Below are 14958 nucleotides of genomic sequence, written 5' to 3'. Positions count from 1 at the left end.
TATACGAATGGCAAAGGAAAGAAAACCCAGTCTGCACCTGAAGGAGGTGGTGGTCTCTGAGGTGGAGCAGGGCGTGAAGGCGGGACAGTTGGTCGAGGTGGAGGTGGCCGTTTCGGTTCCACAGTTGGACTGGTTTCCTTCTGAGATACATATATAGTATCTGTTGAAGATGCTTTTAAAACAAAATGAAAACAATGTATAATCATTGGGGAGAAAGAGTTATCATTGATAAAATAATCTTGTCCCTGCTTACAAAATGCAATCAACCCCAATATACAACAGTTTGGGTTTATACAGCTGTGTTGGACTGGAGGAAACTGTAATTATAATAATTATAATGTACCATAATCAAGTCCTGGATGAGACCCAACTTTCTACAGTTGAACGTCAGCAAAACTAAGGCTCTCCTGATTTGGTTCGCAGCAGTGCCTTTGCACCTCAGACACTGGCAATGCACCTTACTAAGCCAGTCAGGAACCCAGGCATCTTGTTCGACTCTCAACTATCCTTTCTCCCCTACATCCGTGTCATGTCCTGCTCTGCCTTCCCCCACCTCCACAACATTGCCCTGACTCCACCACAGCCTCATCCCTCAAGCCGCTGAAACCCTCATACATGCCTTCATTACAACCAGGCTCGACTATGTCAACTCCCTTCTTGTCGACCTTCCCAACTCTTCCTTCCACAAGCTGCAGATCATCTAGAAATCTGCAGCTTATGCCGTCTCCTGCACCAGGCTCCATGACCCCCATCACGCCCACCCTCGCTCCGCACCACTGGCTCACATCCCTCAGAGGATCGAGTTCAAAATCCTCACCTTCAAGGCCCTCCACGGCCTTGCCCGCTACTACCTCTCTGACCTCCTAACCCCTCATCAACCTGACCGCTCCCTCCACTCAACAGGCTCCGGCCTACTCCAGGACCCCCACCCGGCCCACCCCACCATCGGCGGTCAGGCCTTCAGCCTCTCTGCTCCCACCCTCTGGAACTTCAACCCACATTCCCTTTGTCTTGCTTTCTCCCTTGCCTCCTTTTAAGGCACACTTCAAGAACCTCCTCTTCGACTGTGCCTTCGGCCACCCTCCTACCCTCTCTGGCCTCCACCCTCCCTGATCTCAACCCCCCCCATTCCCCGCTTGGTTCCTAATCCCTAATCCAACTGTTCTGCGCCTTGGAACGTCTTCTGGACTTGAAAGACGCTTTACAAATGTAATTTTGTATTATAATACTTGCATTTGATATAGCGCCTTATCACGTCTTCGGGACGTCGCAAAGCGTTTCACAGAATATATTGCAAAGTGAATTGACTGTATATTTTGTGGGCAAAATGCAGCAGCCAATTGAGCACAGCTGTGTTCCACAAACAGTCTTGGATTGAGTGACCAAATTATTATTTTTTTAAATTATTTTTTGTAGAAATCATAACCCCAGGAAAAGCGATGCGTTAATCGACTAACAACCGGGTTCCTACTTACTGCTAAGTAAACAGAGGTGTGTGGAGTAAGGAAATTTGCCCAACATTTCGCCCTGCTCAGGAATCGAACCCAGGTCCTTTTGCTTGCAAGGTGAGTGCTCTAACCACTATGCTACAGGACTCCACGATGTTCATCTTTTACAAATTGCCTTTTTTAAAAAAATGACTGAATCTACTAATGATATCCATATCAAGCTCTTACCTTGATTTATGGTATCTTGTGAAGATATGGACGATCTGGAAGTTGCTCTACTTGATGTACTGGGCAGTGAAAGTGGAAGCATTTCTGATAATGTGGGTGATGGACAAGGGCTCGATCCTGGGGTTGAACAAGGAGAGAGGCCTGAACTAACGGCAAGCTGCAAGCGCTGAGAGATCTCCTCCACTTCCGCATCCACATCTCCTGTATAAGAAAGTGATGATCACATTACACACAATACAAACTAATGGTGCAACAAGAAATACAGTAAAACTTACACAAGTTGTATCAGTCAGAACCATAATCTTTACATATATATTTTATACTAATAAAGATGAAATGTCTATCTGTGTATCCGCCAATAACGCAACAACCGATTGACGTAGAGACATGATTTATACCTCATCGGAATGGTCTTTCATGGGGGAGCATCATGGGCATTTTTTTTTGGGGGGGGAATCTCCTATCGTTGATGAGCTATGACCTAAACAAGCTCATCACACATGCATGGCAGTTTTGCTTGAGGTGTACACACAGTGTTTATAGCATGTTAAATGGTTTGTGAGTGGTATCACTGAAATCTACATTCCATATTGGATCATTCGGTTGCAAACGTAGCTGCAACAGGTACAGCAAGTATTTAATACGACTTAGGCAATATCTCAGTTGCAGGCAAACTGTATAAATCGTACAAAATCCAAATTAATTAATAATCTACCCTATGCAGGTGTAATTCAATGTAGCTGTAAAGTGTGCATGCGTCGAAGGGTCAGGAAGTCATTTCCCTTAATTCAATCCTCCAATCTCAGGCAGAGGATACAGTTCAAGATCCTGGTCCTCACCTTCAAGGCACTCCATGGCCTCGCTCCCCCCTACCTCTGCGACCTCCTAATCCGCCCGCTGCCTCCGCTCAGCGGGCTCCGGCCTGCTTGGCGTCCCCCCACCTCACCCGCCCCACCATTGGCAGGTGGGCCTCCAGCCACTCTGCCCCCACCCTCTGGAACTCCACGCCGTGGCTCCTCCACCTCAACCCCTCTCTTGCCTCCTTCAAGACCCATCTCAAGACCCCCCTCTTCGACCGTGCTTTTGATTGCCCTCCTTCTCCCCCCGGCCTCCACCCTCCCCGATGCCGACCCCCAGCTCGGGTCCGAAACACTGACTGTCCAGCCCCTTGGGTCGTGCTCCTGACGTGAAAGGCGCTATACAAATGTCATATAGTTGTTGTTTCTACGTAATAGATTTTAATACAGGGGTTAGGCAAGTATTATACTGTTCAGCTGCTTTCACAAATTGGTGATTTAAAGTTACAAATTCACTGAACAAATTTTGCATTATCTGCAAATCCCCCACTCCCAAAACCACTGTGGGAACTTCAACTAACATCAGGCACATCCATCTGAAATGGGACGACATACCTTCCATGTAATAGCCTGCTGAGAGATCCGCATTCTCCTCCAGCAGGGCAGAGCTGGGAGAGACAGATAAACCAGGAATGACTCTGTCCAGATTCATCTCTTCCTCCAACTTTTTAATCCAATCTGGGTTCTTCAGACTCACGCTGATCATCTTCCCCAGCACCTGCATTATCACAATGGATTTCTTTCAAACAGTGCATTTTAGACTGTCAAGTCCATCTTTCCCGTTCTGTCTGTCTCACACTGTCTAACGTTTATAAAAATCTAACACTAACATTTTGCTTATAAATTATCAAAACCGCTGTAAAACTGGATGAAATAAAATTAAAATTAAACTGGCTGCAATAAAACCGATGATAGGTTTCAAAAGGGAAATGGACGCACATTTGAAAGGGAAAACATAGGAACATAGGAATTACTGGATGAAAACAGACCAAGATCCATCTAGTCCGCCTTCTAACATCCTGGTAGTCGCATGCTACAATATTGGAGATGCTTATAGCAATTACATGTGTATGGATCAGTCAGTCTACCATAACAGTGGAAAGTTTTAGGAACTTTAGATCCAAAGTGGCCTAGTTCTTCCAAGCATACCACACTTGTCATGTCACAAATTACTCATATACTGTATCCCAAAATATTAGTTTCTAAAAGAAAGCTATTTTAATTTGCATTTCAATTAATTGACACTATCTTCCACCACCATCTTTTCGTGAAAACATAAAAGGGGTGTGCGAAATCTTTAGCACACGTTCTGAAAAGGGTTTTTACTTACTTCGGTGCCATGTAAAGTCTGCACGGCCAGAGCAGAACTGCCTTCCTGGAATGTCACCCACATTTTGTCTTCTACAAACCTTTTGAGGAGAAACTTTTAAAATCAGAATCTTATATGCGGACACACATATTGCATATGAAAATGGTAAAATATTGTGACTGGTTGTGGCGCATGGAATATATCCATATGATTGTAGTGCTCTTTTTGAGTAATGTAAGTCATTCTCAACAAGTTTAGGCATAATGAACCACAGAATCAACTGTGATAGTTTACAGCACACCTGTGAACTGTAAAGCAATCTTTTGTTTAAAGACTGAAATGACCTCACGGTATTGAAACTCAATGTTTGATCCAACGATTATTAAAACCCAAGCATCACTCTTGTGGTATAGAACAATAACAGGATTATTATGAATGTATTCTCTATTTCTGATCCTCACTTGAAAAGACAGGTAGGGAGCGATGTGAAGTGGGTGTGGGATAGTAGTACATATACATATTTTTTACTTTGAGGTTCAATAAGCTTCAAGAGGAATCCAACTTTCTCAGTCAGTCGGTCGTTTGCTGGTTTGCAACAGATTATTAACTTGTGCAGAAGAAGCTTAACACAACACATGTAGATGTGTGAAGATTTTTTTTATTGTACGAGAGAGAGCAAGAGAGAAAATTAGGGAGAAAAAAATGCATAGTTTGTTACCTTATCAAAATAACTTCCCCAAATGCAGTGAATTGTTGAAGCAATTGGTCTATCAAGTTATCATCGAAATAATCACAGTCTGGGGAGGTGCTATTCAGTGACACTACTGTTGTCCCATCGGGTGGTCCCTGCTGAGAAATAACTTCCTTGTACACTCGCTGTCGAGCCTCTGGATTAACGTCAAAAATATCTATATCTGCAATAGCAACCACAGGCCTAACAAAATATAAAACAGAACATTCAATTAGCGAGGAACAGTTAGTTATACAGCGGTTATGAAAGTTATAACATCAGATAACCACAAAACATGCATATTTCACAGGAATTAGTACAATAAAAAAACATTCTTTTAATATAAACTTAGTCTGTCCAATGTTCATGTTTTTCTACCTATTGGCAAGTGCCTCTGCGCCAGGTCTCTAGCCTCCTCTAGCTGGGATGTAACCCCAAAGTCCTGAAAGTACCTAACCATGGTCTATGTTTTGAAGGGATTATTACCTCCAGAAAGTAATCCGTCAATCTAGTTGATTGGCAGATTGCTTTCTGGGGATAATAATTTCTTAAAAAATCATAATGACAAAATAATAATATGTTCACTCAATTCACAACTGTTTGTTGGACACAAAGTCTCTTCAAGACTTAATAAATAAGTATATAAATTCAAGTTATTATTACTGATGTGTGAGATTTGGCAACGAATGTCATCCAGGTCACTCGAAGCTATAACCAGACTTGTCCTCATCCGCTACCAACAGAGGACATTGTAGAGAGACCAGGAAACCTGCTGGTTTTCCCTTCACTAACTCTGGGAAGGCAGGGGCCAATTTAGCCTTCACAAGGAGTCCCAACTGAGACAGCAAACTCAACGTAGGATGCTGCTCTATCCAATACAGCACTGGGGCTACTTAAAAAAGTGAATTCTGGAATTGATGCTCATGTTTCTTCTCCTTCCCCCAAATCACAATAAACGTTACATACACTCTTGGGTCCTAGTTTCAATCCAGGGTCTTTAACTCAAATAATAATAAATAATGGATAAATCAATGCTGGATCCATTTAAATTTTCAAGACTGAGGTAGATAGATTTTTGTTAAGGTACACCATCACAATTCTGATCTCTGGGATACCTAATTACAGTCAGACCTGTTCAAACAACCGCCTCCATTCAGCAACCAGCTCCTGTTAACAACCACCCTGGAACAGGCCGGACAGATTTTGCATAACAACCCACCTCTATTCAGCAACCACCTGTCTAACGTGATCAATGGCCTCTTTTTATTAGTGGTTTTACACCAACACCCTTTTCACAGGCCAAGCTTTCGGAGAGAAACAGTCAGAAAAAGCAAGTGCCTATCAGAAAACGGTTATGAACTTCTTCAGCAAACAGCAACGACTTGCTCCATGTCTCCCGCCTGACCCTCCCTACCATCGGTGGCCGGGCTTTCAGCCTCTCTGCCCCCACACTCTGGAACTCCATCCCACGGTCCCTCCGCCTCGCTTCCTCCCTCGCATCCTTCAAGGCCGGTCTCAAGATTCTTCTCTTCGACCGTGCCTTTGGTCTCCCTCTCACCTCTCTGCCTTCCCTCACCCCTACACCACCCCTCCCCCATGCTCGGGCCCCAACATCTGACTGTTCAGCGCTTTGGGACGTCCTCCCGACGCGAAAGGCGCTCTATAAATGTAATTTTGTTGTAATTTAGTTATGATTTGTAATCTTTAATTTATTTAATTAAAAATTATTTATGGGTCTGTATGTGCACTACATTTTTCTACACACACCAACAAACTCTTGCTCTGAGATCACCTTACATAAAGGCCCTGTGGCCCAGTCCCCTAAGCGGTTATTGAAGCAGGTTTGCCTGTATCAATCCGAGTTAAAGTCAGTTCAGGCAATCCATGGCAGAACTCACTAACTTCTTGAACAATTATCAGATCCCTTTAATACAGGTTACTAATGAGTGCTGCTCTGTGTTAGTCTAATACGTGAACTATTTACTTTGCAGGGGAATGATTAACTAATTTGGATAAAGCAGAATGTTACCAATTAAAAATTTAGTGAAGCATTTTAGGGGATTTGACTTTTGCTGTACTCAATTTCTTGTTGATTCAGCAATGACAGATTTGTTTAAAACAAATACCTGTGATCAGACGTTTTCAGTTCTGCTCTTCCGTAATATACCAGTTCTCCAGGAGTCCATGTGTACGGTGGCTTATCTTCATCGCTAATTGTGGAATTCACCAAGTGCTCACCTGAAGGAAAATACAGTTAGTGTTACTGTTCAAAAGTATGAGGGATTTAGATACAGTAGACAGGGATAAACTGTTTCCTCTGGCAAGTGGGGTGGTAACCAGAGGACACAGATTTAAGATAATTGGCAAAAGAATCGGAGGGGAGAAGAGAATTTTTTTTACCCAGAGATTCGTTACGATCTGGAATGCACTGTCTGGAAGGTTGGTGGAAGCAGATTCGATAATAGCTTTCAAAAGGGAATTGGATAGGTACTTGAAAAGGAAAAAAATTGCAGGACTATGGGGTAAGAGCGGGAGAGTGGGACTAGTTGGCAGCTCTTTCAAAGAGCCGGCACAGGCATGATAGGCCGAATGGCCTCCTTCTCTGCTGTAAGATTCTATGAATATACCTCTACTGGGTAGGGAAACATTTTAATACCCAGGATTTGTATTCAATCCGTCTTTACATATGCACATTTAATTGTTGGTGGTCTAAGGTACATATTTACGCACAGGGCAAATGGCCAATAGGCAAGTAAAACAACTACACAAGTGTACATTCACTGTGTTCCTGCTGGTATAGTGGAATTCAGTGCATTGCAGTGGCTTCTATTTTCCACAGCACGGGGAGTTCAGCTTTTATATTCTCGCCTCCGAATCAGAAAGTTCAACGGTCAAGATCCACATCAAGGTTTTGAACTTACACAGGGGAGGCCCAACCTTTTGGCTGCTGAGGGCTGAATGCCCTACTTGAGAAACGTCCTCAGGCCGCTTAAGCAATAATTTTGCTTCCAGAAACATAACATAACATTTCCGGGTGATGGAGGGAGCGGGTGGACCAGATGAAACGGAGGGAGGGGGAGGTGGGCCCGGATGAAAATTAAACTGGTTATTCACTTTATGGCTGTTTGTCCGCAAATTCACTGCCACGTCCGGTTTCAAAATACAGTCACTACACATTACAGTAAATGCTGTGAAGCACTTTGGGACATTCTCCCGACGTGAAACGTTGCTATATTAAATGAAAGGATTTACAATAATAAGGAAGCAGAAGATTCAGACTGAAAGGTAATTATGCACATGTCTGATTCGTCTTGGAAAGAATTCAAATAGAAGAAACACTGCCTAATTGGAGAATTAAGTATAATAATGAGGCATTAATTTGCTTTAAGCGTTGTAAATTGCCTACAGTCAAACCTGTTCAAGCAACCACCCTGTTAACAACCACCCTGGAACAGCCCTTACACAATTCTACACACACCAACAAATCCTTACTCAAAGGCCAGCTTTAATATGTAGGCCACTTTGACCCAGACCCTGAGAGGTTGATGAAGGCAGGTTTGACTGTATTTAAATCGGATTATCTACACTGCTGAAAAATTCACAGAAGGGATTAGGAAGTAACACACCAACCATTTTAGCTAGTTAAATTTCAGGTTATAGTTTAAAAGCTGGAACAGCTGCCTGCTTGAATTACATGTTTGAATTGATAGGCTAGCTCACAGTGCAACATTATTATTTGGCCAATCTTTAATCTGACTTGTGCCTGGGGTTCAATCTGATCACCGTTCCAATTTGAGCTTGGTTGACCTTAGAATATTTCCATTCTCCATGGATTAGTGTCTATAATTAGCAACCCTACATCATAAGTTCATGTACCAAAATGAAGAAATGTGCTTTTTTAAGGGGGAAAAAAACCCTCACAAGTTGTTGTCAATTCAAAGTGTCGCCAGACCAGACTCTCAAGTGAGAATCAAGATAATAGTTTTGCTACTCAACATTGTTAAACATCACTTGAAGATAACCGAGAATCATTTCCCACCTGCTTTATCAACTGTCCATTTTCTTCTTTTCCAAAGAATGCGGTCGGTCCAGGCTGGAGTACGACATTTCTCACTTGTGTCATAATCATCGGAAAACAGGTCATATTTGTAAGTCGGAGCAAAGGTTATATCGCCCTCCAGAAAGTCTCGAAAAATCTGGGTTTTATAAAGATAAAATACTTGTATTCATATCAAACCAGATTCGCAGATCAAAACTGCTGCACCAGTTTGACTTAATGCAAGACAATTCCACGATAATTTCCATGGTTTATAGCCTCAATGTGTGTTCAGGCCAATTCGCATAGATGGTGACTTTGGTCACCTCTGCATTGCACCGAAGCCTTACTAACCATGGAGATAATCATGCAATTTGCATTACATTTGGATACGTTGGACACTTGGGAGAGTACAATTTCTTCAATACGAGCATGTTGCATCCTATGTGACTTGCTCAACAAATGTCGAATAACCCAAACCCAGTGGTAGGACAGACAACTAATATGACCCCCTCCCTCCCTCCCATCTATGCATTACCTGCATAGACTCTGGCTTGTCTCGTCTGCCAAAAGCAAATTCTGCAATTTTGACCTTTCAATGTAGCACAGCCTAGAAATACTAAATCTCTCAGACAGTGTCGAACTGACACTAGACAAGTCTAGTGTCAGTTCGACACTAGACTTGGAACTGGAAAATTCCGAAACTGAACTGGATCCGAGCAGGCATGTCTGGAAAAGTAGACAGGACCACAGTAACCCAAGTATGTGGAGGTATTGATACATCCTCAATCACATGGAGTCCTGTAGAGTATTGGTTAGAGCTCATGCCTCACAAGCAAGAGGACCAGGGTTCGATTTCCGGGCGGGGCAAAACCTAAGGTAAGTTTCCTTACTCCACGCACCTCTGTTTACCTAGGAACCCAGTGGATTGCTTTTCCAGGGGTAATAATTCCTTCAAAAGTAAATAAATAAATACATAATAATTTGGTTACTCAATCCATGACTGTCAGAGTGACACTGCTGTGTGCAATTGGCTGCCGCGTTTTGCCTACAAAATATAATCAATTCACTTTACAGTATATTCTGTGAAACGCTTTGACACGTCTCGAAGACGTGAGAAGGCGCTGTATCAAATGCAGGGATTATTATTATGTGAGCCAAAGCTCTAATGGGTCCCAGCTAGACAAAGAATGTACTTGTGATCACCTTAAAAATACACTGACATTTTCAACATTCACAGGAAAACTGCAACTTACATTTCCAATGCTTTTTTGGTTCAGAAGCTGGTCACCTAATAGAAGACTCTTCCAGTTCTGCTGTCTGATCAGCTCTTTAACATCTTCATTCTGAAGATCAATGCGGTAGTTGAAATCTCCACACCAAAAGACATAATCATGGGAAAACAGTAACCTTCCCTGGGGACAGCAAGAAAACAAAGTTTAGAAATATAACAACTTACACTTATATACCGCCCCTCAGGCAGAGGTTTGACAGTGGCAGAGCACCACACTGAGTTGGGAGAAGGTAACCAACCATAGGTCCGGTTGAAGAGGAAGGTCTTCAAGCGCAACCTGAAGATGGGGAAGGAAGGGGCAAGGCGGAGGGCTAGAGGAAGAGTGTTCCAGAGGTTCGGGATATAGTGGCTGAAACCTCGGCCAGGAGGGACAAGCAGGGAGCTGGAGCCAGTCATTAATTAACACAGACATTCAATGTTTAATGCAATTAAGAGCAAAATGGACAAAAACAAACCCCTAGTGAGACCGTTATTGCAGTGTCCTCCGAATGCAATGTCATTCAAGTTTCATTCAAGTTCAGTTTAACACCATCAATTTTTTTTTACAGAAATATTAATAGTTGATATCACTGGTAGCTGCATTTTATATACAACATAAATAAATAATCCTTGCATTTGATATAGAGTCTTATCTTGTCTTTGAGACGTCTCAAAGCGCTTCGCGAAAACAACAATTTTTTTTGTTATTTGAAAAATATGATGGGCATTTAAAAATAATCTGTGGAATCACCTAATTGGACCTTTTTTGCATTTTACAATGTGCAACAAGGTTATGGTTTAAAATGGGAATGATGATTCAATATTTTTACTCATTCATTTATTGGAATTATTCATCGATACGTACCATCGGAAAACTCAGCTTGCGAGAGATTTCAATGTAATCTTCATTCCTTTCCTTGACTTGCGACTGGCCTGCAGCAAAATGTGCACAAACAAAACACAGACTGGTTGTGTGGAAAAGCATGCGTACAGCAACGGCCCCTTTGTTACCAGTCGCTCCTCCCATTCCAGTCTTTACTGTGTCAACGGCTACATCCCTGGAAAAGGAAACCATGACTTAGATCAGTAACATAACAGTCAGCATTCACTACATCCACTGGAAAATAAGTTAAGTGGTTAAATTACGAGGACAGGTTGCATAAACTTGTTCTGTATTCCCTTGAGTTTAGAAGATTGAGGGGTGATCTGATTGAGGTGTTTAAAACGATAAAGAGATTTGATGTGGGGCGGCTACAGAGAAACTATTTCCTTTGGTGGGGAATCCAGAAAAAGGTGGGCATCATCTTAAAATTAGAGCCAGGCCATTTAGGAGTGAAATCAAGAAATGCTTTTTTTTTTAAACACAAAGGGTAGTGGAAATCTGGAACTCTCTCTCCCCCCCAAAAAAGACTGTGAATGCTGGATCCATTCAATTCAAGACTGAGATGGATAGATGTTTGTTAGGTCAGGGTATCATGGGATATGGGGCAAAGGCGGGTAATTGGAGTTGAGGTACAGATTACCTATAATCTAAAGGAACAGGCTTGAGGAGCTGAATAGCCTACTTCTGCTCCTAAATAGCTGCATACGTCAAATGTACAACCTATAATCTGGAGTACTTTGTACAGTTCTACCTACGACAACATAAGGAGAACTGGACAAGCTCTAGAAACATTGCAGAGGAGAGCAATGAAGCTGATTCCCAAGGTTAGAGCTATGAAGAAATGACTAGAGAAGCTCAGTCTCTTCGACTTCAAAATGAAATGTCTCCAAGATGTACAAAATGCTTAAAAACGATAAAGTAAATCTGTAACAATACTTTTATACATAAGAAGTCTTGAGGACAAGGGCAAAGTGTGAAAGACAAGTTAGGATAGACACCCATGAAACATTTCTTTACCCAGAAAGTAATTAATAACTGGAACCAACTAGCACGAAGGGCAGAAAAACGGTAAGGGTTGCCAGTCTGGGCAGACAAGATGGGCCACAGAACTTTCTTTGTTCCATCCCCTTTTTGATCGAATAGCCAAAATGCCAATAACATTTATTGTTTACATTTATTGAGTTTCAGAGTGAGGTTTCTTATAAAAATTACTGAGCGCCTATTTAAGTAAAAAAAGCTTTTACCTCTCTTTAAAATATATATTAACTTTACAGCCCAATTTATAGCAGCTTACACATCAGAATTGAGTACTTGTGGTGAGAAATTAAGCCGGTATTCAAGAATTTAGCTAAATTCTGGATGCTCGAATGAATAAATCTACATTCAGCTGGGATTTCTCACCAGTGGTTTAAGAAATTATTTCTCAACAGCATGTAGCCTGTAACATGTAGAAAGCAATACATTGGACTAAATTAAAGAACAACAACTTGCATTTGTATAGCGGTCTTCATGCATGGTAGGGTCCCGGAGCGCTTAAATCTAAACTAGATTGTATGGTTAATGAAAGCACAAAACTAGTTAAACTATTCATGTACAGTTCTCCCAGCTCTGTGATATTCAGTAACAGGTTATTATTGCTAGCGATTGTTCTTAACTGGCTAACCTTGCAAGTTCCAGTTTGTCCTTGTAAAATATTCCTATAATCTACAACATATTGATTGTCACTGTAATGCCAGAACAGACTGCTTCCAATGTCAATAAAAATCAGTTGCCGTGCAGTACCATAATCTGAACGTGCAAGTAAAAACAGTCACTACTTGCTACAAAATCGCTGTCAAAGTCACACCAGAGTTGTTTTCTATATCCATTACTGGTGTCAGATTTTGAGAGATGTTCTCCATATCACTTTGTCACAATTTGAAATAGCAGTTAGATTTTGCTTCAGTTCATTTTATAACAATCTTGCATGACAAACCAGTTCAGGATTAAAATAAAGAAGTCAACCAGCTACACCCCCACCCCCAATACCTATTGATTTACGTCCCTTGGTAAAACCAAAGTTTTTTTTCCTCCAAATCAAATCCATTAAATATTTAACACAAGTATCCTGTTCATAAATACCTTTGCGCAAACAGTCAACAGTAAAAATACAGCGCTTCATGATCTGTACTCACGCAACAGACTGACCTGATGTACGGTGCGTGCTGGGGTCGGATGAAGATGAACAGGCAGACGCCAACCAGTTGCTCGGAAGCCAACAGAACATACTTGAGATCTCTGGAGATGGTCTTCTGCAACTCAGCGGCCCACACTTTCTGATTAGTGGTGCTGTCAAACAGTTATAGAAGTGATTAATTAAAAAAAAACTGGCATGTGCAGGAATGCTTACAAGGAAGTATTTATATTGATTTATTTATTATTAAAATATTTGGACACTCGATCCATGACTGTTTGTGGGACAGTGTTGTGCACAATTGGCTGCTGCGTTTTGCCCACAAAATATAGTCAATTCACTTACAGCAGAACAAGGGGGCATAATTTTAAAATTAGAGCTAGGTCATTTAGGAGTAAAATCAGGAAGCATTTTTTCACGCAAAGGGTAGTGGAAATGTGGAAGTCCCTTTCCCCAAAAGACTGAATTCTGGATCCATTCACATTTTCAAGACTGAGGTGGATAGATGTTTGTTAGGTCAGGGTATCAAGGGATATGGGGCAAAGGCGGGTAATTAGATTTCAGGTACAGATTAGCCGTGATCTAATAGAATGGCGGAACAGGCTCAAGGGTCTGAATGGTCTACTGCTGTTCCTATTCTGCTGTGACTTGCAGCACTGGATGATGACTAATCTGATATGATTCAGATACTCCTAAAGTGATATTTTGAGGCACTTCAATAAAGAAGCACAAAGCTGGCATTACATGGCCGATCAATGCACATTTCCAATGTGCTATAATTTAATTCAATGTAAATAGCCCCTTTAAATTTCAAATAAAATGTACTGTAAACTAAAATCTAGAGCCATGACACAGAAGAGACACTGATCGAAAGGGCTCATGGTTTGTTTTTCGTTAATTTTCTTTGTGTGAAAGCTGAGACTTTAAAAGGAAATTCAGTACTACTTACCTTGCACTTACAATGTTCCCGGCATTCAGTTCAACCATTTCTTCAAAACCAATAGCAAAAATGTCCACCGGTTTGTCTTTCTTGTCTGGAATGAAAAAAAAATTTTGGAAAATGAAACTGTTCAAGAAAACTTTGAATAAAGTTATTGAACAAACACATCCAGGAAGTTCAAACAAGTAAAAAGAGTCATGTACTCATGAAATCCTCATGATAATAATAATCCTTGCATTTCATACAGTGCTTTATCACATCTTCGAGACATCTCAAAGCGCTTCAAAAAATATACTGTAAAGTGAACTGACAACAACAACAAGATTACATTTGTATAGTGCCTTTCACGTCGGGAGGACGTCCCAAGGTGCTGGACAGTGTACAGCATCTCAGACCTGAGCTGGGGTCGGGGGGGGGGGAGGGGGGAGGTGACTGTATATTCTGGGGCAAAAGAAGGGCTACACTGCACATCTGGTACAGAATCATTGTGGTTTGGGCAGCAATTCATTGCCAAATATGAGGTGTAAGAAGGGGCTAAGCGATACTACATCACCCAGGAGCCTCTCTTAGGAATATAACGCTCAAATAGGAACATAAGAGCGGGCCATTCAGCTATTCAAGCCTGTTCTTCTCTTTGTTTTTTAAACCTTTTAATCCCATTATATCAGTTTCTCTGTGTACCGACCTTGAAGTCCTTACTTCCTATGTTACTGTCTTTTCCCTGTTAATAGTCAACCCAGACAATTTGTTGTCTGCAGTCTTGTGTTTCAGTACATTCAGTGTTCTCACTATTCTTTGTATGAAGGAATAATCCTAGAGTAGTGGGTTTCAGAAACAATGCCATTTGCCCCCAGTGCAGCATAAAATGTCCAAATCCTAGTCATTAAACATCACGAACCAAGGTGCTCCAACACGATTTTCGGGCCAATTTCAAAGCAATATGAAACAGGAAATATGAATACCCAGCTGCACATCCCTTTATTGCCATTGGTACAGCAGGTTTGGCCCCAGCAAAATAAATTGAGCATTGAAGAACTAGACTCACTGCATTCCTTGCGTCTGTTATAGCACCAATCTTTTC

The 14958-nt window shown here is 41.6% G+C and overlaps 1 protein-coding gene across 6 annotated transcripts in view; it reads right to left on the bottom strand.

Annotated features, from left to right (window-relative positions):
• The window catches only part of synj1 (synaptojanin 1), a 71834-nt gene that overhangs the window by 21501 nt on the left and 35375 nt on the right, over positions 1–14958 (bottom strand). For all 6 annotated transcript variants that reach the window (XM_042333837.1, XM_007906715.2, XM_007906716.2 and 3 more), the window contains exons 15-25: positions 13887–13971; positions 12952–13092; positions 10747–10939; positions 9865–10023; positions 8612–8768; positions 6699–6810; positions 4561–4776; positions 3864–3942; positions 3089–3251; positions 1677–1877; positions 38–172 (exon numbers count right to left, since the gene is read on the bottom strand). In XM_042333837.1, coding sequence (XP_042189771.1) covers positions 38–172; positions 1677–1877; positions 3089–3251; positions 3864–3942; positions 4561–4776; positions 6699–6810; positions 8612–8768; positions 9865–10023; positions 10747–10939; positions 12952–13092; positions 13887–13971 — 1641 coding nt within the window. The remainder of the gene's footprint in view (positions 1–37; positions 173–1676; positions 1878–3088; positions 3252–3863; positions 3943–4560; positions 4777–6698; positions 6811–8611; positions 8769–9864; positions 10024–10746; positions 10940–12951; positions 13093–13886; positions 13972–14958) is intronic.

Source organism: Callorhinchus milii, unplaced genomic scaffold, assembly GCF_018977255.1.
Source record: "Callorhinchus milii isolate IMCB2004 unplaced genomic scaffold, IMCB_Cmil_1.0 Scaffold4, whole genome shotgun sequence".
Classification (NCBI taxonomy): Eukaryota; Metazoa; Chordata; class Chondrichthyes; order Chimaeriformes; family Callorhinchidae; genus Callorhinchus; species Callorhinchus milii.
Note: the sequence above shows the minus strand (reverse complement) of the source record. Positions and strands in the feature narration are given on the sequence as shown.